Source organism: Labeo rohita, chromosome 21 (assembly GCF_022985175.1).
Source record: "Labeo rohita strain BAU-BD-2019 chromosome 21, IGBB_LRoh.1.0, whole genome shotgun sequence".
In the NCBI taxonomy this organism is placed as follows: Eukaryota; Metazoa; Chordata; class Actinopteri; order Cypriniformes; family Cyprinidae; genus Labeo; species Labeo rohita.
This window is the reverse complement of record NC_066889.1, coordinates 9,919,164-9,945,683: the sequence shown is the minus strand read 5'-3', so window position 1 is coordinate 9,945,683 and position 26,520 is coordinate 9,919,164. Positions and strand designations below refer to the sequence as shown.

General features: G+C 35.0%; 1 protein-coding gene and 1 long non-coding RNA gene across 4 annotated transcripts in view; one reads left to right on the top strand and one right to left on the bottom strand.

Annotated features, from left to right (window-relative positions):
• The window catches only part of LOC127152443 (uncharacterized), a 34,422-nt gene extending 32,365 nt beyond the window's left edge, over positions 1–2,057 (top strand). For both annotated transcript variants that reach the window (XR_007825080.1, XR_007825079.1), the window contains 2 exons: positions 685–797; positions 1,092–2,057. This is a non-coding gene — a long non-coding RNA (uncharacterized LOC127152443). The remainder of the gene's footprint in view (positions 1–684; positions 798–1,091) is intronic.
• Positions 1–26,520, bottom strand: part of adamts2a (ADAM metallopeptidase with thrombospondin type 1 motif, 2a) — a 69,458-nt gene that overhangs the window by 25,077 nt on the left and 17,861 nt on the right. For both annotated transcript variants that reach the window (XM_051093097.1, XM_051093098.1), the window contains exon 3: positions 18,213–18,381. In XM_051093097.1, the coding sequence (XP_050949054.1) occupies positions 18,213–18,381 (169 nt within the window). The remainder of the gene's footprint in view (positions 1–18,212; positions 18,382–26,520) is intronic.

Below are 26,520 nucleotides of genomic sequence, written 5' to 3'. Positions count from 1 at the left end.
TGTTTACTTTAGCCGCATTTAGCTGCGTTTTGCCGCTAAACTTCCTAACTACCATGTTATAAGGAAAGGCAATCGCAAAGATTAATTAAAAAAAAAACTTATACGCACTTCTGCTGTAAGTGACGAATGATTCGTGCGGACATAGACGAATATATGTCGATCGGGAGCCGCATTCCCATCACAAACAAACGTAATCCACTGCATCTTCAGCGGCTCAGATGTCGAGAGTAAATGACGACCACTATGTTCATTATTACATCCAGCAACACAACACCTCAATCACTCAATCTAACTTACATCTATGCTCCGGCATCGAAACAATAGAGGTTACTGGACTGTGACAGCTGGTCTGAGGTAAGGCGCTCATGTCAATCAACTATCGTGGGAGCGGCCTCTGTGGGTGCGACGGCACATCGACAGGCATCTGAGAATGGCTCAATTTAAAAAAGGGGATATTATTTTTACAGATTAATTAAAAAACACTTCACGGATTTGTATCATTATAGGGTAGATTTGTACATACACTGCCAACACACATTAATGTTTAAACAACATAAAAAAGTGAACTTTGCATCCGATGACCCCTTTAATATGAAAATAGCTGTACAATGATAAACAAAAACAGTGGCAGTATGTTTCTCATTCATTCAGCAGATTTTCTCTGTCTTGTCACCTAATACACAGCACAAACACTCTCGCAACTCCAAAAGCTTTCATGTTCAGACTGGGTGCCACTGAAGCATGTCTCTCAGGCTCTGCCTGTGCCAAAACTGCTCGAGCGAGGGACAGCATAAGAGGTAAGAGAGAACTAAAACGGATGACAGGCAGAAAAATATTACTGTACCAATTCAGTGATATCTTGGCTTTGACTCCCCTTACTAAAAAGCACAATTATCATATCTATTTACCATGTATTTACATGTTACTTGGTATTGTGTCCAACACATTTGTAAGTCCCTGCTATGTGCTTGCTGACTTCAGTCTGTGTGTTTTGAGAGAAATTTGATGTTTCTTCCCAAGGTGATAAACCTTATGATTACACATTTTTATATGCCATTTGATGTTCTGATTTAATTTCTTAATTTATTCAGAAGTAATGAGATAATCCTGAAGGGCGATTCACCAATCAGAGAAGTCGCTGTTACTATGGAAACCAAAATCCCGGCACAAGAACTCACAAGTGACCACCCACTCCTATCAAGCATTGTGAATGACAACTGATTTTCCAGATACTCTCACACAAAATGCAATGAATATTTTGCAAAAAACTTAAAATATATGGCATTTCATACTATGTTCAATCACTTTAAGTTTTATTCAATAACTTTTTAATGCCTGTAATGAAAAAACAGCCAACCATTATACTACCAGCCTCACTTTTACAGTCATCTATCATTTTTGTGTTGTTAATCCATAAAATATCTTTAGGGTGAAAACAAATTAAATAGATACAAGAAACTTTTTTTTCTTTGGGATCAGCGATTCAGGATTTCCAGATCAATACCCACAGAATTGTTAATGTGCAGTCTAATTAGGCTGTTTGAGTAAAGTGTAATTTAAAAAAAAAATGCTCTTCTTTAGTTCCATTCAGATTTTACTTTCCAAACATATAGCACTTGTAGGGTAATATATGTAAATACAGTCTATTAACATGGTTCAGAATGGAGGGATCTTGACAAATGTTCCTTGTTTTGGAAGAAGAAAAGCAGTGTACATCTTCTCATAAACTTCTTGGTTATGCTGAATAATAAAACAGAATTTGATAAACTTCTAGCTCATTTCTAAACAAGTACAGACACCCTAATATACAAACCAAATGGGAAGTCAAACAAATGCATCATAAAAGCAGAAATGTTTACCGCCAAGACAACAACAATTATTTACTAGTGTAGATGCTGCAAAACCTAGCAAATGAAAATCTGCAGAACAAATAAATGTAAGAAATCCTAGATAAATTCTATAACAACTAACATTTGGGGCAAGTTATACAATCATCTTGGAATGTTTTATTATCTTGACAAATTTTACAAATTTATCTAAAAGTGGGTCATGGGCTTTGTTTGTGCAATAGACATTTGTTTTGCTCTTTCCATTCATCATACTGTGTATTTAGAAGCACATTACACTAGAAATAAACTATAGTGGAAAACCAAAGCTGCATGGTCCATGTCACTCATACTAGAGTTGTCTGCATGGGGTCAAATTAGGATTTGGAACAAGAACTAGCATGTTAGGGTGACCTGTGAATGTGCATCCAGTGCTGGAATGACACCAAGGATAGAGGCAATTACCAGGACATCAACACAAAAGGCCAGAGTCACGGAAAAGGTTAAGTATTGGTTTAGAATAAAAATAATTTTTAAAGGAGAATCAGCACTGACCATAAGGAGTACCTACTGCAGCTACAAACAGTGTTGTTACTATAACTTAAATACATTTCCCAGCATTGTAACAGTAGTTCAGCTATTTTCCTGATGTTCATAGTGTGTACTTTGCTAGTAAGGAGCTACTTTATCAAATGATATGCTTATTTATTAAGGCAATAAGCAAGCACTCTCATCTAAACACCCTCACTTTCATATGCAGTGTTGGAAAGTCTGATTAGTGTTAATAAACTGGTTCATCCTAAGTAGTACGCTTTGTCATATTATTGCAAACTCTGATTATTTCAAGTAAATACGTTTATTTAGATGGTTTCTAAATGAACAGATTCACAACACTGATTTACAGATTCTAGATAATCGATTCTACCAACACTGTCAAAAATCTTGTATTTGTTTAAAATATTTTGCAAAAAACATAAAATATATGACATTTTATGTTATATTCAGTCACTTAAAGTTTTTATTGTACAATTGTTTCAGATTCAATAGTCCGAATTCTTTCCAGTGTATAGAATATGTTAATTTAAATAAACCATCTAAACAACTACAAAAGAAAATAACTAGTAAGAATCACACAATTAAAACTGAAACAGTGGTACAAAATAAAACTTTAAGTGACAAAATATAGTTTTGTTTTTTTTTGTTTGCAAAAGATTCACACATTTACAAGTTTGTTTGAATGCGTCAACTAAAAGAACAGATTCACAGATTCTAGCACCTATAGGCTAAAATTCTACTCGACTGTATGTTAGATGTTTTTGTTGTATTTCATATAAATGTACCTGTACACGCTTGGCAGTCACGCTACTTGAAAATCATCCAAACCCCTTTATTGTGAATAGCATAACTGATTCTCCTGATACTGTCAAAAAACTTGTAGTAAAAAATGTAATTTCTACTATATTCTGTCACTTAAAGTTTTATTCTGTACCACTGTTTTCAGTTTTAATTGTGTGATTCTTTCTATTGAATAGACTTGTTTAGATTGTTCATTTAAATGAACAGATTCACAACACTGATTCACAGATTCTATATAGGCTAAAATTCTACTCGACTGTATATTAACTGTTTTTGTTGCATTCCATATAAATATACCTGTACAAGCTTGATATTGTCACACTAACTGAAATTCATCCAAACCCCTTTATTGTGAATAAAACTTTAAGTGACAAAATATAGCAGAAATTACAGTTTTGTTTTTTGTTTGCAAAAGATTCAAACATTTACAAGTTTGTTTGAATGCATCAACTAAAAGAACAGATTCACAGATTCTAGCACCTATAGGCTAAAATTCTACTCGACTGTATGTTAGATGTTTTTGTTGTATTTCATATAAATGTACCTGTACACGCTTGGCAGTCACGCTACTTGAAAATCATCCAAACCCCTTTATTGTGAATAGCATAACTGATTCTTCTGATACTGTCAAAAAACTTGTAAATGTTTGAATCTTTTGCAAAAAAAAGAAAAAAAAAAGTAATTTCTACTATATTTTGTCATTTAAAATTTTATTCTGTACCACTGTTTCAGTTAACTGTGTGATTTTTTCTAGTGAATAGACTTGTTTAGATTGTTCATTTAAATCAACAGATTCACAACACTGATTCACAGTTTCTATATAGGCTAAAATTCCACTCGACTGTATATTAGCTGTTTTTGTTGCATTTCATATAAATATACCTGTACAAGCTTGATATTGTCACACAAATTGAAATTCATCCAAACCCCTTTATTGTGAATTATATAACTGATTCTCCTGATACTGTAAAAAATGTGTAAATGTTTGAATTTTTTGCAAACAACTGTATTTTCTACTATATTCTGTCACTGAAAGTTTTATTTTGTACAGCTGTCACAGTTTTAATTGTGTGATTTATTCTAGTGAATAGACTTGTTTAAATTGTTCATTTAAATGAACAGATTCACAACACTGATTCACAGATTCTATATAGGCTAAAATTCTACTCGACTCTATATTAGCTGTTTTTGTTGCATTTCATATAAATATACCTGTACAGGCTTGATATTATCACACAAATTGAAGTTCATCCAAACCCCTTTATTGTGAATGATATAACTGATTCTCCCGATACTGTCAAAAAACGAATCTTTTGCAAAAAACTTTATTTTCTACTATATTGTCACTTCTACTATATCGTCTGTCGCTTAAAGTTTTATTTTGTACCACTGTTTCTTGTTTAGATGATTCGTTTGTTGACTCACAGATTGCAGTCTATTAGTAAATCTATTTTATATTTTTTGTAGTTTATGTAGATTAAGGAAAAGCCATGAAGTCACAATAAAGTAGCACTACTACACTATATTCTCATTGTCACAGTCAAGTGAGTATCACAATGTCAGCTGACACCCAACTAAATTCCACAGTCATCGTATTTCAAGGGTAACAGCCTTGTGCCACTGCGTTTTTTCTTGCTATTGACTATAAATAGAAAGTTACAAACAAGCATCTTGTGTTCTGGCTGCCATTCTGAGAGACCACGTCCGTTCCTAGTTATCCCCTGACCTGAAGTCATAGCCGTTTCAACTGTAGCTGGGGTTTCCAATGCGGGTCTGCTAGGAACGATGCTGATGTACAGAATATTGATGAAGGCCCGGGCAGTCAGTAACTGTTGCCAATTATCATAATTCTTCGAATCAATGAGTGCTGGGGTTGTCAGTTCTGACATATCAGGCTCACGAGGGTTATTTGTATTCAGGAAACGGGAGCATCAGGAAAAACTGCAAGGATAAAATGAAAACCGAATCTTTTAGAAGCATTCAAGTAGAACCTTTGCTTTGAAAATGAAAGCAAAGTCATTCGGATCTGTTAATAACTGGAGAAATCCTCTTTGAATATGGCAGTGGAAGTTTGACCTGACTCTTTCAAAATGTTTTTTTTTTTTTTTAAACATACTTTAGAGACACTGTTTTGTTTTTAGATTCCTGATGGTAAAGTTAATGTTAAATCAAATTAGATATGATTATTGCAAAACATTGCAAAGCAAAACTAATTACCGTGCAAAACAAAAATACAACTTGGCTTTTAAATCAATGCTGGCAGATGTGACTGGAAAAATTAAGACATGCTAAGTCAAAGTAAATGAAACTGTAAGATACAAGACTTGAAATGTAAAACAAACAGGAAGGTTCCTTAAACTCCAAACTGGTCTGATTTCAATAAAGACAAGCATGATGTCACTTTGATGTCAAACTTGAAACATTTTTTTTACGTAGATAAAATAAAGACATGGTTATGAATGTTGCACGAATTTTGGTTGGCTATGAATGCAACATCTTGTTCCTTTATTGCAACTTCACTGATTGAAAAACTATGTTGTTTGCAGGATGAATGAAGGTCCATCTGCTTAGACAAGCAAGAGTATCCTCAATGAAGGCGTGACTCAGCACGGAGGAATATGAGCCCACGCACACACTCATACACACAGAAACAGTGATGCAGGAGTTGCACCGACCAATAGTTCTGCCACTAGTCAGTGTAGTCGTGAATCACATACAAGACCTTCTGTCCTTGTGAGGGACCCTCTACAACATAAAAGCAGCTGTATATTTTCATATAAACATCAATTTATACTGTGAAAAAGAGGAAAAGATGTACATTTTTTTATGTTTACTTATATTTTGTAGAATCTTTTTTTATACATTGTAGATGTATTTTCTGAAGAAAAACACAAAACTAAAACTATCATAGACTAAAATATTTATAATAATAATTTATGAATATATATTTATTATTTAAAATTAATAAACAGCAATAATGTCAAATATTTATTTATTTATTTATTTATTTATTTATTTATTTCTAAACATCTTTTCTGTGCATCTCTAAACACCCCTTTATGACATCCAATTTGAATAATGACACAAATAAAATTATATCAGTTAAAAAGTTATATCCAACCCAATGAATTTTAGTGACACCCTGAATAACATGACTTAAGTTGCACTTACTCTATAGCTGGTAACAGTAAAAATAAAAATGTAAAAATAAAAGTAAAAAGGTCCTCTTTCTTTAAACCGTGTCCCATTGTATCTGCATGTTGTTTTCTTTGTATTAATGGTCAAATATTTTTGGAATGGTCTTCTCTTAAAGTTGTGGTTACATTAGCGAATTTTGTAGACAACAAAAAAGGTCCATTGTCCACTGTCAATACTGTAACGTTGTAAAATATAAAATTAGTTGAATAATGGTAAATTTGACTTTACCTTAAAAGACAGCTGATTTTCCATCTGGTGAGTCATTTAGAGTTTAGAGTTAATTCGGGATAATTGGGCCACTTTTCCCCACTCATCTCAATGGCAAAAAGTGTCTTAACTTTTCAGAATTCATCTTACTTTAAGGGGCCATGAACTGAGAAATCAAAATTCCAACCTGGTCTCATGACAAAAAACGTACCTTTGGGAACTTTTATGTGAGATGTGAAATATGTACCAATAAGTACGTATTACTGCAGTTTCTAACAGAAATTAACACTAGAGGTGGTAAAACAGTGAGCACTTGTAATCGTTTTTATACACAGTTATGATTACAGCTCCATAAGTTTTGCTTTCTGGTGTTCTGACAAATAATTCTACCAGATTATGCTACCAACACTGTATTTTTTAATACTTTAAGGGTAGGTTTAGGGTTGGGTGTACACGACAGGGTAGCACAAATTTCCATAACACCATATGTAACAAGATTTCTCAGTAGTTCAGCCGTCATGGAAATGGACTTAGAATGCGGAATCCTTGGGTATGAATCCCATGAAAAACATGACTTATGATGAAAGAGCTGAAAAATGAGAGATCGAAAAACAAGCTAAAACTGCATGCTTGCGATTTTGTTTTTACATCACATTCGCTTTTGTTCATACTATCGGGTAGGTTTCGGTATATATTGTGTGTATATACTGCAGATGGTACGTTATTTTAAAACGTCACAGAGCATTGGAGTTATAGCGCCACTCAACGGACATTTCAAGTCAGAACTGCGGTGACATGTACAAAACCAACGTCACACAGCTGTGGCTGGAAACTAACAATAAATTACATTTTCTACCATTACACTGTGTTTTTTTTAATGTGTACACCTACCCCAACCCTAATCCTACCCCATACAATAATTCAAAAACAGTAATTATTGTACAGTACATCTGTATACTATATATCTAGCCTTTACCATAAAACATACCATATGTATGTTCATCTGTTCTGGGGGAAAAAACAGAACAATCTTTTAGCATCACTCAGTGGACATTTTTGTTGGAAACTGCAGTAAAATGTACATATTGGTACATTCCCAAAGGTACATTTTCGCCATGAGACCAGATGAAAAATTCCCTTGATCTTTAGACATGTAAGAGGTCATTGTACCATGAAAACATTCTGTAAGTTTCAGAACTCAAAACTTTCTCATTAGTCTAAAAACAGCTTATAATGAAGCCAGTCTGCCCAAATGACAGTTTGTGAAAAGTGTTGCTTTATGACGTAACAGTGTGGCTAAACACCACCTCCGCAGAAGAAGATCAATGCCTGCTCCTACCCAACTGCCTTTTTGGCCCCACCCACAGATATGTGCATAACGAGAGGGCAAACAAAGGTCTACGCCAAAACCAAATGAAGAGTAGATGTACTTTATTTTTTAATGAAGTTCCAATAATAAGAACTTGGAAAGACTGAAACTAAAATACGATGCTGTGCCAACGATATTGGATCCAACAGTAATGTCGCACCACACAAGTGCGAGTAACTGTTTTTATTACGTGGTCCCTTTTGCTTTGTCTGTTATTACAGATTGTTTGAAATGTACTGAGTACTTATGCATTTTAACCTAAATCACAGCAGTGTCCACCTATGAATAATGTAGGCTGTCAAACATACATAACCCCTGATAGCACATAAACATCACAGAGACGTCTATTTGACGTTTGCATTTATATCTGGAAGAGGTATTTTTTAAGAGTGTCTGCTCATCTGCAATGCATCTATAGGACGTTTCCTATATGTCTTCTATACGCCTACGTGTGCTATTTGGGATTGTTAGCCAATCATAGCAGAGGATGTTTACTTTCGAGTCTATAATCCAGCACGGACAGAGCATTCTGATGAGGGGGGTCGAAGCAGGACAGAAAATACCCAGATAGCACACATACGTCTGCAAGATGTCTGTTAAAGATCACTTGATCTGGAAAGCATCTGCTGTGTACAAACATCTGACAGACATCTGTAAGATGTCAGTATTACATACATTCTGAATCATAAACATCTTGAAGACATCTAATGGACGTCTATTTGACATCTGATAGGAAATGTCCTATAGACGTACTGCAGATGAGCAAACACTCTAAAAATATGTCATCCAAATATAAATGCAAACGTCAAATAGATGTCAAAATTACTTTAAATTATGTTTTTTGATGTAAAAATCTTGACCATTACTAGTTGACCTCACTAGTTGACCATTTACATCTGTTGGTTGATATCAGCATCCGAAACATGTAAAGAGTGAACTTAAAATGAAAAGTTGCCCAAGCACACAAGAACTGTGAACCTAAAGTCTCTCCAATGAAGATGTCAGCCAACAAACTTTTTGACCTCTATTTCACAAACATCTCTCAGGAGCTCTTAATCACCTTGGCCATCAATCTTAAAACAAGAGCCAAGTGATGTCTTATTCACCTAGGCATCATCAGGTAACACAGCTCTGTTGAGTTAGCTCATCTTACAGAGCCAGAATTCCGAGACACGGAAAGATCAGTCTTCATTAGCTCTCCAGACAAAATGCCACAGGCCCTTTCCTAAGACACTGTCTTTAACTTGCACTGCAAAGGTGGTCCAGCCCAAATGGAGATATTTGCAGCACAGGAGGAAGCTGAACACTCCTCCTTAATGTAAGACCAGGCCAACAGCTCTTAGTCAATGGAACAACCAGAATTCGTTGTTTCAGGGATGGGAAAAATGTTAAATGAAAAACACATGCAGTCACACATTTTCTACAGCCATTAACACACACATTTAGCCGCACACACAAACTTATACGATCTCTGATGGCTAGCTTGAGGCATTATGGCACATTTGGTATGCTGCGGTGAGATATGTGTGGGCTGAAATGTCAGGGTGACTGAGGTGAAGAGAAACTGACAAAAGTGCAGAACCGACACTCTTCTCAAATGCAGGAAAGAAAATCAGACTCAGATTTTCCCACCTTCACATGTAAGGTCAAGTCCAATTATATTTGTTATGAAACCTACTGCTGAAGAAACCTACAAAGAAATTATTTAAACAGAGCACAGGATTTTTTTCCAGCATGTCTGATTATGCTATTCACATATTTTGTACATTCACAGAATAGTGGTGGATGGAAAATATGCTAATTAAATAATTACATTATTTTATTATTAGGGCTGTCAGTTTGACGCAATATTTTAATGCAGTTAGCACGTTGGCCCTGCCCCCAGACATGTAAATCATCTTATATTTCATACAGTTGACTGTTGACAGATATGATGCAGTTATGCCCTAAAATTCAAGATATTGGTGCAAAAAGCCCCTGTATGTGTTTTGTCTCATATTCATATATATCACACAATATCACACGAGCAGCAAGAGCAATATGACACGAGTGCTAATTTTTGTCCCGATCTATCATGAGCTTAAATGTGATTTATACAACAGTTCAGTAAATAAAAAGTTGATATTGTGTTATATTTTAAACATTATATTATGTGTTTTTGCTCAATTTTGCAGAGAACATATTACCTTTGTGGCCATAGAATTGTTGCACGTCTCCGACCAACACAACAGTGTTTAGTTTATGAATAAATCTGTGTTTTGAGCGAATTATGTGAATCAATGATTCAAAGGCCAATCTATAAAGACAACCATTTACTTAATTCCTGAATGAATCAGTCATTTGAACAAATCAAATCAAATGAATGAATGCCTCATAAAGACATTTACCGCCGCGTGCTGGCAGATTTAGTTTCATCCAAGATGTTCATGTCTTTCTTTCTTCAGTCGTAAAGAAATTATGTTTTTTGAGGAAAACATTTCAACATTTTTCTCCATATAGTGGACGTCTATGGTGCCCTGAGTTTGAACTTCCAAAATGTAGTTTAAATGCGGCTTCAAGCGATCCCAAATGCGGTTGTAAACAGCCGAGGAAGAAGGGTCTTATCTAGTGAAACGATCTGGTATTTTCATAAAAATAATACAATTTATATACTTTTTAATGTCAAATGCTCGTCTTGTCTTATGCTGCCTGAACTCTGTTTTTTTACGGTTCATGACAGTATGTCAAAAAAAACTCCCATCTCAGATGTTTGATCTTCTTTGCATGTTCACTTTGCAAAGACTGGGTCGGTACTTCTGCAGCGATTTAGGATGATTTTGAAATGATTTTTGCAGTTGAGGGAGAAAATACGATTGGAGCTTTTCGACATACCCTAACTGTCTTAACCCTTAATACATAGAGTTCAAGCAATTGTATTTTTTTAAATGAAAATAACCGTTTGCTAGATAAGACCCTTCTTCCTTGGCTGGGATTGTTTACAACCGCATTTGGGATTGTTTGAAGCCACATTTAAACTATATTTTGGAAGTTCAAACTCAGGGCACCATAGCAATCCATTATATGGAGAAAAATCTTGAAATGTTTTCCTCAAAAAAATATAATTTTTTTTACAGCTGAAGAAAGAAAGACATGAACATCTTGGATGACAAGGGGATGAGTACATTATTTGTACATTTTTGTTCTGGAAGTGGACTTCTCCTTTAAATCAAATAAAGTATTTCTTTCTAAAGCTACAATTTGTAATGTCTGCTTGATACTTTCTCATTTAACACAATAATTGGTTTAAATAATATTTTGTGGGTATTTTCATAGTTAATTTTATTTCTTGATTAAATAGATTAATTGATCTACACATCATGTAATTTTAATCGACTGACAGCCCTATTTATTTTATATAAAACCATATACACTTACTTGTGGTGGACAAGTTTGTTTTCAATCTGTAAGAAAATATGCATATAAACTATGATGTAATTTACAGAATTAATATTAGAATGGTGTGATTTTGATGTTTCATTTTTAATTTTATTTAGTCAAAATACATCAGCTTTGGTGAAAATTAAATAATGGAAATAATAATCAGAGTATTGGTATTAGCCAAAGATCACACAATAGTTGCATCCTTAATTAAATGTGCAACTTGGATGTAAACATGCTAATAACTAGCATGTCCTCCATTAGAAAAACAGCCATCCTCAAATGGCAAAGATCCAAGGATAGGAGAGAAACTCTGGCTTCACCTGTATTGTTCTGATAGGTCAGTGAACAAAATGCCATAAGCCATGTTTGAAGAGAAAGCACAAAGTATTGATGATTCAGTATTGTAAAGGCTAGCCCTCTTTCTCAGGTTACAGTAACAGGAAGTTCCTTTATGATTATATAAGTGAACAGAATGAGAGCTTTCTAGAAAGAGTGCTGCCACAGCGTACAGTAAACAAAGAAGCATACTTCGTAGCATGTTAGCATGTTGACCTCTGTCCTGACATTCATCATTATAGAGTCAATACAGACCTAGAAGGTCAAAGACTAAGTCAAGGTCAGCTTTTGTGAATACACGTGCATGGTAATTCACAAAACAGCTCTCCAATGCAGTTATCTAAACCAAATAAACTACAAATAAATTATATAAACAGAGCAGAGGGGTTTTTCCAGCATGTCTGATTATGAAACCTAATTTTGCAGGCTTTTTTCTGAGGAAAAAACCTCTCACCCTTTTCCCCTCCCACTACTTTTGCAGTGCTTCTCAATGTTGTAAGCTTCACGTCTGCCAAGTAGAACTTAAACTCTCATCAAGCTTTGCCACGTAGACACTGGCTGTCTGAGTCCAGCGTGTCTCTGCTGGAATTCACTGAGAGCTGCAGCTTCTCATACGCACACACGCACTCCAGCTGATGTCGCCAAAGACCTGCTCGCTCAAAAACATAGAGATTCACTTACAGATATATTGTCCTGTTATTTTTAGTACCGGCTTGGGCATACCTGCACTTCCACAATGCAATTCAACATCAAGCCTACTGCCACATGTGTAACCTTTCCACTCAAGTAAAAGCTGAATATTGCTTTCTTATAAACGGACACACCACACAGTATGACTATGACTGATTTATGGCTTTCATTTTATGTCTAGGAAAAAAGGGAAAGTACCAAATGCTGTGCTGAAACAATTGCCTGAAGATGTAGGAGAGAAATTGCCTTTATACTGACCATACACATTTCACTTTTAAATTCTGGTTTAGAATCGTAATCTTACCAAAAATTAAAAAGTAACCATAACATACTCTATCCCCCGGTTTCACAGAAAAGAGCTGTTTCAACTGAAATAACCTTGCACTGACTGATCTTAAAATACATCAGTGCCTTCGTTTTGTCTCAAGATGCACACCAGTAATATTTTTTTTTGCTAAGGCACTTTTATAAAAAATACTTAGATGTCCTAACTGAACTATGACCTAATCCTGGCTTAGGCTAAGCCCTGTCTGTGAAACCAGACCTACATTTAATAGGTTTTGTCATTCTTTAATAATTGCGCATCCTGTTTTCTCTTGGTCACACCTGAGGAAAAAAAAAAATAAATCTGTTCCAGTTTGGTCAAAAATTGTACAATCGGGTTTATGATTCATTCATTGTGACACAGGTTTTTCATTATAGCAAGAAAAAAAAACAAAAAACAAATGTTATTGCAACTTTTTTCTCACAATTCAGACTTTTTTTCTCAGAATTACATGATACAAACTCGCAATTCTGACCTTTTTTTCTCAGAATTTTGAGATATAAACTCACAACTGCAAGATATAAAGTCATTATTTCTTACTTTTTTCTCAGAATTGCATGATATAATCTTACAATAGCAATACATTTCTTTGTAAATGTCAGGTTATATCTCACAATTCTGACTTTTTTCTCACTTTTATAAAAATTACTTAGATGTCCTAACTGAACTATGACCTAATCCTGGTTTAGGCTAAGCCCTGTCTGTGAAACCAGGTCTAAATTTAATAGGTTTTGTCGTTCCAGAGAGTGTGCTTCAAGAAAATAATTGCGCATCCTGTTTTCTCTTGGTCACACCTGAGGAAAAAAAAAAATATCTGATCCAGTTTGGTCCAAAATTTTACAGTCGGGTTTATGATTCATTCATTGTGACACAGGTTTTTCATTATAGCAAGAAAAAAACAAAACAAAAAAAAATGTTATTGCAACTTTTTTTTCTCACAATTCAGACTTTTTTTTCTTAGAATTACATGATACAAACTAGCAATTCTGACATTTTTTTCTCAGAATTTTGAGATATAAACTCACAACTGCAAGATACATAAGTCATTATTTCTTACTTTTTTCTCAGAATTGCGTGATATAATCTTACAATAGCAATACTTTTTTTGTAAACGCGAGGTTATATCTCGCAATTCTGACTTTTTTTCTCACAGTTGTGAGTTTATATCTCACAATTCTGACTTTTTTCTCACTTTTCTCAGAATTGTAAGATATAAACTCGCAATTGCAGGTTATAAAGTTAGATCTTGCAAGAGTAAAAAAAATATATGTTGTCAGAATTGCAAGTTTATATCTCTCAATTCTGACTTAATTCCGCGTAATTGCGTTTCATAAAGACGAGCGAGATATAAACTCACAGTTCCACAAAAAAAAGGTCACAACTGCATGATATGAACTCGCAATTCAGAAAATATACGTTAGAATTTATATTTAGATCAGAATTGCGACTATTTCTCAGAATTGCAAGTTTATTTATCAGAACTGCGAATATATGTCTCGTAATTCTGACTTTATAACTTGCAATCGCACGTTTATAAAGAAATACTGAGAAAAAAAGTCAGAACTGCAAGTTTATAACTTGCGACTGCGAATTTCTATTATGTAATTCTGGTTTAATTTCTCAGAATTGCGAGTTTATATCTCCCAATTCTGAGAAAAAAGTCAGAATTGTGAGATGTAAACCTGCAGTTGCAAGATAAAAAGTTGCAATTCCCTTTTTTTCTTTTTTATTCAGTGGCGGAAACATCCTTTCAACTGATATTAATAAGAAATATTTAGAGTCGGCAGCGATAGCCTTGTGGTTAGTGTGCCGATATATATATACGCAGCGACCTGAGTTTGATTCTCGTCTTGTGGTCCTTTGCTGATCCCACTCCCCTCTCCCTGCCCAGTCATTTCCTGTCATCTGTCTACTGTCCTGTCCATTAAAGGCACAAAAAGACCAAAAATATAACTTAAAAAAAAAAAAAAAAATTAGTAATAGCTGCTGAAAATTCTGCTTTGCCCTCACAAAAATAAATTAAATAAATGCAGAAATATGGTGGAAAAATTAAATAAATGCAGTTTTGGTTAAAAAATATTCAGCCAATACTGAGAAAAAGTAACGCAAAAGCAACTTAATGTGTTAATTGCAAAAAAAAAAAAAAAAGTAATGTAAGGCCTGTGTACACCAAGAAGAATACCTATATGGTAATTATAACCACACAACAGCCATAACAATAATGATACCAAAAAAAAAACCCATATTATTGGGGGCAGTTTCTGTCAAAAACAAAATTCATCTGACTTTAAAGGGGTAATAAACTAAGAAACAAAATTCCCTTGATCTGTTAACATAAAAGAGGTCCTTGTACTATAAAAACATCCTGTAAGTTTCAGAACTCAAAACTTTCTTGTTAGACTAAAAACAGCTTATATTGAAGCCAGTTTGCCAAAACGACAGTTTGTTGTACACCACTCTATACTGTAATATGCTGCAGAAGATCAACGCCTGCTTCTATATCGCTGCCTGTTTAGTCCTGCCCACCATTTAGTGCATGTAGTATAAATGATGAGAGAGGTGAACGTAGGTCTATGCAGAAACCAAATGCTAAAGATGGCTCCGAATACAAGAACACACTGTGCAGTGCCAGGTTGTGGAAGAACAGTCTTTGCATTGCCTTCCTTGTGATCCCAACGTTAGGAAAGAGTGGATGAACAATTTTTTAAGATCATCCAGACCACATCAGTGAGAACTTGGGCCTTTGTTCACTTCGTTTTACCACGGATTCGTTTACAAACGGTACAATTTGACGCACGATTTTCAGAAAGGTTGAAACTACAAGACGATGCTGTGCTGACTATATTGGACCCGATAAGTGTAACTGTTTTTATTATGTGGTCACTATTGCTTTTTCTGTTATTAAAGAGTGTTTGATATGTACTGAGTATTTATGCATTCATCTATGAAGGATGTAAGCTGTCAAACATACACAAGTGTTAGCCAATCATAGCATGAGTGAACTGAGCGTTCTGATGAGGTTGGTCAAAACAGGACAGAAAATAGCCTATTATTTCTAAATTATGATGTTTTTTGATGTAAAAATCTTGATAACATTATAAGTGGACTTCAGGGAACAGTACAGAATAATAAAAAAGGCAGTTCATGACCCCTTTAAAATACTAACTGCCAGAATATAACCGCAGCACAGATTTAAAAACAACATCATCATCTTCTAGTGTAAACACTAATATAGTTATAGTTTTCATTCTTGGTATGAAGAGGTCTTTAGTTTTACTTTTTATTAGCAAGATTGTAACGTGGCTTTTAAAAGTAAAGTAAAAGTAAATTACTTTTACATTTAAAAGTAGCATTGCCCAACACTGGTATTGATTACAGTGCTAATCCTAAAGTCCTTTTAAAAGGATCAGCAATAATTTTTGTATTTCTGTCAAACAGGGTTTGACAGTACTGCAGATAAGCAATTCATGCAGCTCTCCAAAACAACCAGGCTGAGAAGAAAAATGAAAACGCGAAGGGACTATGACGCATATTGAGCCTCTCCATATCCCCCGGCTGAACTCGACCGCTCAAACTCAAAGTGACATGTGAATCCTTTTTAGAGAAGTTTATGACTTTATCCAGTCACTCTGCTGCTCCTCTCCTCACACGTCTCACACGGGATGCTGAGAGAGACAGAGCTGGGGGGTGGAGGGGAATAAAGAGTCTGGGCAATGACTCAGCCCTGAGAACTTTCCTCACATTATCCACGTATCCTGCTTCTGGTCCATTTAGTAAGGAATAGTTCAAGGAAAAACTCAAAATTCTGCCATTATTCACTCACCTGAATTTTTGAACAAACTATTTCTTTAACACTACAAGACATGGCTTTTAGATTTAATAGACACTGAAGCTCTGTTTTTAAATCTAGCTCAAATGGACTGGATACAGCCTAAACAGTCTTTGCAAAGACTGCATACTTTAGCTAAGAGGTTACATTGAACATGCTTTAAAATTTAATGAGCTTCACACATCATTTTAACACTCATGCCAAATACTTTATCTTAGCCCGCCCATCTCTTTCTAAAGAAAAATACCATGGTCACCAGCACATGTTGTGTTTTATATGCTGGCATGCCAGAGTCGCTCCGGGTCAGTGGGAAAGGGCCAGAACTATATCTTTACTTTTTTTTTTTTTTTTTTGGACGGTGTAAATACATTTTTATTTCTTTCATACTTAATTGGTTTTCTGAGACATTTAGTTGCAAATTATTGTAATTATTAAATTATTAAATTATTATAAATTATTGTTTTATTTTATTTTATTTTATTTTATTTCATTTTATTTTTCCACAGTGGCAATACATATTTAATATTTAAATATTCGTATCATTAAGAATGGGTAAAAATGAAAAACAAATCAAAAATTTGCTATGCATAAAAATAATAATAATAATAATAATAGTAAAAAGTAATAATAAAGTATTATTATTATTATTATTATTATTATTGTTGTTGTTGTTGTTATATTAACAAATAAATAAATATATTAATTTTACAGAAAACTCCAAAAGTAATTATAATAATAACAAAAAATGTAATTGTAATTATTATTGTTTTTATATCAACAAATAAATAAATGAACATAAAAATCTATTTAACATAAAAAAATATAAAAAAGTTCCATAACTACTACTACTACTACTACTAATTATTATTATTAATTATTATATTAAGAAATAAATATAAAAATCTGATTCAGATTTTGAGTACATAGTTATAATTATACAAAAAACTCCATAAGTAATAATAATAATAATAATAATAATAATTATTATTATTATTATTATTATTATTATCATACATTTTTCTGTAATTCAAGGAGTTTTCTGTATAATTATAATGGTATTCTCATAATTTGAATCAGATTGTTATATTTTTCACTTTGTATAACAACAACAACAACAGCAATAATAATAATAATAATAATAATAATAATTTATGAGTTTTTTGTATAATTCTAATTGCAAACATAATTTGAATCAGATTTTTATATTTTTTGTTTTTGAGTTTTCTTTATAATTCTAACTGTATGTATATACAAACATACAAATATATTTTATTTTAAAACAAAATAATAATTCAAAATAATATTTTTATTATATTTCATAAACAATTTATATTTCTAAAAAAACTATATTAAATTATTATAATAAATTAAAAAGGGCCCACGGAAAATGTTGGTATAGTATAAATCTCAACTACTTGGCCGACCTAGCAAGCAGAAAAATTCTTACTTCTAAAAGACGCAAACTTAACCATGGCTTAGAAAGACCATACCAGACCAGCACCAAACCTACATAAACCAGCACTAAGCAGTCTAAAAATTAATGTTGATTCAGTGGCAAGAAGCTGAACCTCAGCATCCCTCCCTAGTCATCAGCATGCATGTGCAGGACTCGCTTCAGCGCTCCATGACGAGCTGGTGTCAAGAAGGTGATCTGACCTCTGGGGTGAAAGTCAGTGGGCTGACTGACGGCCGGCTTCTTGATGTCAGAGGAGCGGTAGACGATGTGATGACGCCCAGGTCCTCCTTCCTCCTCTCCTGTCATGTCGCCTCCTCTCTCCAGCGGCTCGATAAAAAACTCCTCTTGACCTGCACGGATCATCCCCGCCTGACAGGTTTGAAAGGGAGAAAGAGAAGTAGAGATTAGGTTGTTCAAAGGCAGGTACAGCACAAAGCTTGCACATCAAGTCCATTAAGCGAATCAGCTATAAGGGCTATTTCTGTAAGCCTGCTATATCATGTTTTCATCAGCTTTGGAAGAAACCCTCGGGCAACCTGATCTCTGAATCGATCCATCCTCTTTCTAACTCATGTGTTCGGGCCCGACCATCTCTAAAACTCTGTGACATTGCCTGTCATAAGCAAAAACAAAAGCTAGCTAATGTTTCCGAACAGTTTTAGGGAGCAAACATGAGATTGTCTTGTTTATACAATTTAAAGACGAGGGTGAGAATAGTCTACGAGGGCAAAGAGGGAAATCCAAACCGCGAGCGAAGATCAATACGAATCTCTCTGCCAGAGTGAACAAACTCACTGACAGATACACTTGACAGCTCATGTTCCGTTCCCGCTGTGTCTAGTTCAGATTCGTTGGCTTTGAGTGACGGTCCATGTCCACTGCCAGGGGTGCTGTGAACGTAACGAGAGCGAGAGAGAGAGAGAGTCTACAAGGCTTTAAACACACAGGGCTAATCGATCACAGGACACATCGCAGTCCCTACGACTTATTGGCTTTTCCCTGCCAGAACGCAGGGTCTTTTCCCTTTGCTTCCATAGCAAATTAGACAGCCCGAACGAGAGCGCCAATCGATGGCAAGGTTAGACCTCTTCTCTAATGTGGTGGAATATCAAATGTGAACTTCAAACAGGGCCGTTAAAGTCACGCCGGAGCCCCCTCAGTCATCACAAAAATTCAAGCCTGGCAGAGCGCAGGCCGCTGAGCTAGTCGTTTAGCTTGGTCTCCCAGGAAATATTACACAGCGAGTGGTCCCGCCACCACCCTCGCTCCCTCTTGCTTCCCCCTGAGGGTTCATTACGAAGGAAATGCCCGCACGCTGCATAAATCGACACCACTGCATGAAGGGCTACCGTCGCACGTGCTGAACACAGACTGAAAGTGCTGATGTAAAAACAATACAGACTCACATATACTTTTGTCCTCCTCCAAAATGCACTCAAAATATTCTGTGTCATCTCTATTGCAAATGAAAACGACAGTGTCACCAGAGGTCAAATATGCTTTTCTTTTCTTAATGACCTGAATGGGTCTACCAGACATCTTACATCTGGGAAAAAGTGAGCGATTAAAAGGATAATGCACCTCTGCATGATGTAACAGGCTTCTCATGTTATACACTCTGCAAAGTAAGTAAGTTTTTGCTTAGTTTACCAGTAAAAAAATCATTAAAACAATATCAATTTACTTGAGAAGCAAAATCGCACCGGATATTAAATCTTAGGTTTAAGATTAAGAATAGAAATAAAACACATTTAGAATACAAATACATATTCACGCACACACACTGGTTTCCATGTTTTAAAGGGACATTTCATAGGCAATTTTTTTTAGTGTACAAACTGTATTTTCTGTCCCCTTACTCTAACCCTACCCCTTAATCAAAACTTCTGCATTTTTCGATTTTTAAAAAACTTCTGTATGATGTATAAGCTGTTTTCCTCATGGGGACCAAAAATGTCCCCACCAGTGCTGGGCATGTTACATTAAAAAAGTAATTAGTTATAGTTACTAGTTACTTCTCACAAATAGTTACATCATTATACAAGTAACTAATTATTATACTAACTATTGTGTTACTTTTAAAAACAAATGTTCAAATATGTCAAAACTTGGATGCCCCCAATATTAAATATGTTAAATGAATGAAACATATATTAACTCTTATGCATACCTCGGGTCTTTAGCGACCCGGGACGTCATTTACTACCATCTCCCTTTTTTATTTTTTAAAGTTTGACATTAGCTTTCCTAGTATTCCTCAGTCTGTTCATTGTGAACAATAAAACAAGAAAAAGATATAAGAATGTCTGATTAATTTTTTGTAAAAAGTGTATAGGGTCGCTAGAGACCCAAGGTGTGTAATTGTGTAAATATATTTTTTTTCGGATATTTTTCATATTTCAAAAATATGTTATCTGATGACTAATTTCACCTTTAGTTCTCGAGATGGCACTGACGATGACGGCGATGGCAAAATCATCTGCTCAAATCGAACTCTTCTAAGTTTCAAAAGGTAACAAAATATGCTTTATTTTATTCTTCTGTAATTGTTCTTAAAATATCAAGAGAGTTTTTGCTATTGCAGCAGTTAGAGATCCATCTGTGCTGGATATACAGGTCCAGGTCGCTGAATATGACCCGAATATGTAAAAGTGATTGGCGAAACAGTCATGCATTTAAGGGTTAATGTTGCTATAGGACAATATGAGAGACACCTTCCAGGAGCTAAATAGCATATTCTTTCATTTGAAACAGTAAAGTCTACCTTTATTTGTGTATAGTCATAATAACAACAAAGCAATGTGCTTTTGTAAAGAAAATAAACAGGGTGCGCTCTTTTCAGACACGTAAATAAAACAACCTGAATCTTGGCGAATACCTGCCTCAGAGACATGAGAAATATGTATAGAAAGCTTGAAAGCTTGAAAAAAAGTCTACTTTTAAATATAGAAAGTCACGTAGAAAACAAATTTCCTCTGATAAAGAAATCCGTACCATACCAGTTTGAGCTCCAGTTTTTCCCATCTAAAGTCATTATCTCTAATGTAATCACACCCAACAGCTCCGCTTTTCAAATTTTAATCATTCACATGACATGTTTTTTAACAGCAACTGAGGCTGAGTGACTACTTGGAAAAACTAGCCAACTAGGGTTTTACTGGCCAATCGAACACGTCCGCATTTCAACCGACTAATTCTTTCCATTTGGAGTCCTTTGGGACTTCGCCAAATCCTGTAATCTCAAATGGAACTCATCATCAAAGTCAAAGCCCCTCTTTCCTCATGGAAAAACTATGGCTAATGTCTATCTCTTGGCCCTCGCTAGCACACACAGTTAGGTTTTTAATATACCCATATGAACAATCTATATTAAAGTGTTCTGTTTTGTTACAGTTGAAGAACAGAAACACAGCACAAAACCTACAGAACAAGCTGAGCCAGCAGCAACATCTTGGCTACTTTTCGCTTCTGAAAGAAGACACGCTGAGAGGAATAAGCCAGAATTTACCTAAGAAGAAGAACGCAATGCAATGCAACGCAAGGCGATGTGCAGCTTTGCAGGTCCTATGGCTGAGAGAGAAAGCCTACTCAGATAAAAACTGCTTCAGTGAGCTCAGTTATAGTAACGCTGCATTTTACTGTCAGTAAGGGTAATGGCGCTATAATGGGGGAAACAGTAATTTGTTTGATTACTCGTTACTGAAAAAAGTAATGCTGTTTGCAACACCATTTATTTATAACGCCGTTATTCCCATGACTTGTCCCCACAAGGTCAAAATGTCAGTTATTAGTATCCTTATGAAGGACATTTGGTCCCCATAACGTAGGTAATTTTTAACAATAATATCATTTAAAATAACTTTTTTAATATTTTAATATATTTTAAAGTTGGATTTACAACTTGTTCCTTAAAATGTAATTTCTACATTTTCAGGATTTCAAACTTTGGTAATAAATAAATAAATAAATAAGTAAATATTAGTTTATATTGTTAATCAAATTGCTTCAGTAAAGTGTACTGAAATGTCAGTCAAACCTCAAACATTTCTATTTAAAATCATTTTAAAAATCATATGACTCTCTGGTATGTTTGTGCACTCACTTGAATAAAATAGTTTGTAATTTCTGTGTTAAAATGAATTCATCTGCCCTACTAAGGCAGAGTGTATCTTCAAACATTTTTGAAAAGAATTTTGATGGATTGGATTTCAAATATTTATTTTCATGTTAATAAACTAGTAATGACTTTTTTATTAGATAGGACAGAGCAGACAGGAAAGTATTGGGTGGAAAGAGGGGGGCTGACAAAGGATCTCAAGACAGGATTCGAACTTGGGTCACCACAAGCACAGTTATGCAACATGTCAGCGCACTAACCACAAGACTATCTGCGCCTTAATAAGCGCCTGCTTTGCTGAACGATAACTTGTTACTGTGATGTAATTTATGCTTACATAAAAAAAACTATAGTCATTCAAATCCTTCCTGTTGAAGTCTGTAAAAATAAGACCTGAGCACCTTTGAAACTACAGAATACAGTAACTCTGATTACTGTTCAGAGGTTGGGCACAAAACACTGTTTCCAATGACATTTCTCTGAAAAACACATTTTCGTGATTTATGCAAGGAACTCAGGCCGAGTGACTACTTGGAAAAACTAGTCAACTAGGGTTTTACTGAACAATCGAACACGTCTGCATTTGAACCGACTAATTCTTTCCATTTGGAGTCTTTTGGGACATCTCCAAATCCCGTAATCTCAAATGGAACCCATCATCAAAATCAAAGCGCCTCTTTCCTCATGGAAAAACTATGGCTAACGTCTATCTTTTGGCCCTCTCAAGCACACACAGTTAGGCTTTAATAGACTTGTATGAACAGTCTATATTACAGTGCTCTGTTTTGTTACAGTCGAAGCACAGAAACACAGAGACACAAAACCTCCAACAGAACAAGCTGAAACAGCAGCACCATCCAAATTCATCCAAGACCTCCATATCAGAGAGATTGTGGTTGGGCAGATTCAGCTGATCTGAAGTGTTACTATCTGCCAAAATATACATGGGAGAGTTCATGAGCAGATTTAGATGCATTATCTGTGTTTGTGTTTGCTTGAATGTGGAGAAACCGGCCAACCTCCCTGTCTAATAAGTAATCCACAACCCTCTGTGGTCACTCTATATGTGTGTGATTTCTCATAAAGCTGATATATGTTTGATTCTGACAGCTACAAAACAAAGAGCACTGTATCTATTCAACTGCTACTACCGCTTCATGTTTTCTTGGCTCCAGGTGGCCAGTTTGGTTCTAGCATAACTTTTCTTGTTGTCAAATTTAACAGGAATTGATAGCCAAGATGCAAGGTATTTTTTCTGTGTCCCACCGCCTAGCAAATTACTGTCTCCACTTCAAAGAGTGAGAAATATTTTTCATTTACACCCAATCCACACCTCGGAGAAAATACAATCAGTGTCAATTTAGAAGTTCCCATTTGAACTGAAGTATCACAGTGTGGAAAAAAAAAACACTGCTTCAACATTATGACATTTAAGACAAAAGCTCTACTCTGTACTTAGCAAGCTGCCTTGCTCCTTACAACTTGTGTAAAAGAAGCATACTTTAGCATACTTTTATTATTTATTACAGAAATTCTGGACATGTAATTGACCCTTTGCAGGGAGTTTGATTGATTGGTGATCTAAACCAACTATAATGCAGAATCTTCCATTTTTGTCCAACAAACAATAATCTGCACTTGTCAACATCATTCAATAAAATATATATCAAACATATAACAACATATAGCAAATATATATGCAAATCATCCCAAATTATTTTGGTTATTGTGTCACTTGGTAGAACATGGCACTGAAAAAGTGTTAATACTCGGAAATGTCCTACACTTCTGTATATTTTGCACTTTTTTGCATATATATTTGTGACCTCTAAGCAATAAATGAAATGAATCTAGACGAGTGTGGATCTATTTCATTTCTATATTATTGTATTTTTGGATCTACATACCTTATGTTTTTTGTCTACTGATTTTTGGATGAGTGTTTGGTGCTACAACCTTTTCTATTTGGGGATTGAGTTTAACATCAATGGACTTAAAAAAATGGTGTGTCTTGACTTCTTTCCGTGGCTGAAAAAAAATACCTATGATTACCTATGATCAAAAAAATACTAATGTTCATTCATGTTTATTTTATTTTATAACTAGTAAAGAGAAAGAGATTATTGTTTCATGTACCGCTTGAACTGAGGCGCTACAGGGATCTGTCATGACACATTATAGAGCTACAAAATGGTATTTATTGTTCGAATTTTTTAAAAATTACAAAATTTGAAAGCTGTGACTGTTTTATACATAAAGTAAAATGCACTGTCTTGTCTGTGGCCTTGTTGTTATTTTTCTCTTTGCTCCGCAATGTATTTTTCACTGCTTAAGAACATGTGTGATGTGAGAGCACCATGGCAGGCAATCTAATGGATGACCAATCGGATTCTACATTTTAGGGCTTTAAAAAACAATTAATCATATTCTCTGCGTTAACATGAATTACCTTCAATCTGCTAAAATGTTAATATAAATATATTTCCCTTCCGTATGTGCATTCTGAATAATAAATAAATATATTTCCCACCTAACCTGCCACATTCCCATGAACAGTATTTTTCTTTTACTGATCATATTTCATACCTGTTGAATGTACAGTTTTAAATGAGTTGATAATAAACACCCTTACAAAAATTAACCATGGTTTTACTATAGTAAACAAAGTGCCATGTTTTTTTCATTTTTACCAAAGAACACTTTTACTACAAATAGCCTACCATCGGTAAACTATGGTCAGTGTAGTAAAACCCGAGTTAATTTGTGGTTATATGGTTTAACTTTAATTGCAATTTTCATTTAAAATGGCTGAATAAATGTGTGGTAACTGCCTTATTTAACAATGTTAAACATTTAAATAATTTTTAACAGTAACACGTTGACGGTGTGACTATTTTAATATTTATATTTTGACATTAGGTTACATACAGTGAAATGATGATACAGAATATGAAACAGAATAGTGACTAACATATTTATTACAGATAAATAAAGGTTCATTATGATCTTATTCATCAGATCTGCAACACTGCAGCGTCACGATTAGGTCACCAGTGTAGAGCACTGACACCCTGTGGTGAAACAATCATGTATGATTAATGTACCAGCCACCGCTTTCTCAGATCGGTTTATGTTGGATTAAAGCTCCACGTTCCGTTGAGTTTGGGAAATTCTGTATGCAGTAATCATCAGAATATGGCTTCTCTGAAAATTTCCAGATTTTGAAATCATCCCGCAAACTCTCATTTATTAGGCGTTTAAGTCAACTAGTGGACTACAGCACACTGAAAATATACATAACCGGAAATAACCAAGCCCTAATATTTCAAAACAGAAGTGCGTCACAAGTACTCCATTATGACTCCACCCTCTGAACTTTCCCTTGCCCTCTTATCATGCTCTCTCATTGGCTGTAGATCATCACTGATGTAATTTCCAGTCAAAACACATTTCACACTGCAGGACTGTGAGTCGCCGACAGGTCCAGATATTTAGCATGCTAAATATCTTGACGTGTTGGTGCTTCTCTCAGATGGCGTCTTTGAACACACACTATGTGATTGTCACTCGCGTGAACGAGCACTGATACACCTCTGATTTCGGGCATGTGTCTGCAATTTTCACAAAACTGTCGAAGTGTGAAAATTAGGGCTAAAATCATGCAGTGTGAACCCAACATAAGTTTCTCTTTAAGACTGTAATGGAGGCCAGCTGGTAAAAGCTGCGCAGATAAACCTCACTTCCCTGATCTCAAGAGGCATATTAGAGACTGACGCTAATTCACCTTTCTCCCATGCCAGGTTACATTGGTTCCGTGACCCGGATGGGTGTGAGGTTTATGGGGGTGAGCGTAATAGAGGCTAACTTGTAAGCGCTGAGTAAACCTCACTCCCCTGATCTCAAGAGATGCAATGGTGACTGACACTAGAACAGTGTCAAGCTCAGTCCTGGAGGGCTACAGCCCTGCAGAGTTTGGTTCCAACACATATACTGTGTAGTATTCAAATAAGCCTGAAGGACTTGATTAGCTAGTTCAGGTCCATTTAATTAGGGTTAAATCTAAACTCTGCAGGGCTGTGGCTCTCCAAGAATTGAGTTTGACACCCCTGCACTAGAGGCTGAGGTCTTTAACTCTGTGTCAACTCTGTATCATACACAAATAGAACTCTGCATGGAAGACTCCAATCACAATTAATTTCAATACAATAATCTTAAAACAGAAAACAGATACAGCACCTTCAAATATCTGGTAATCATGTTATAACAACACAGAACCTTTTATGACACTTTAGTTTGATATTGAATAAAAGTTTTAGTTTTTTTTCATTTGTGATTTCATTCACCTAATCGGCCATTTTGGATCTATCTTTTCATTTTGTAGATTCTTGGAT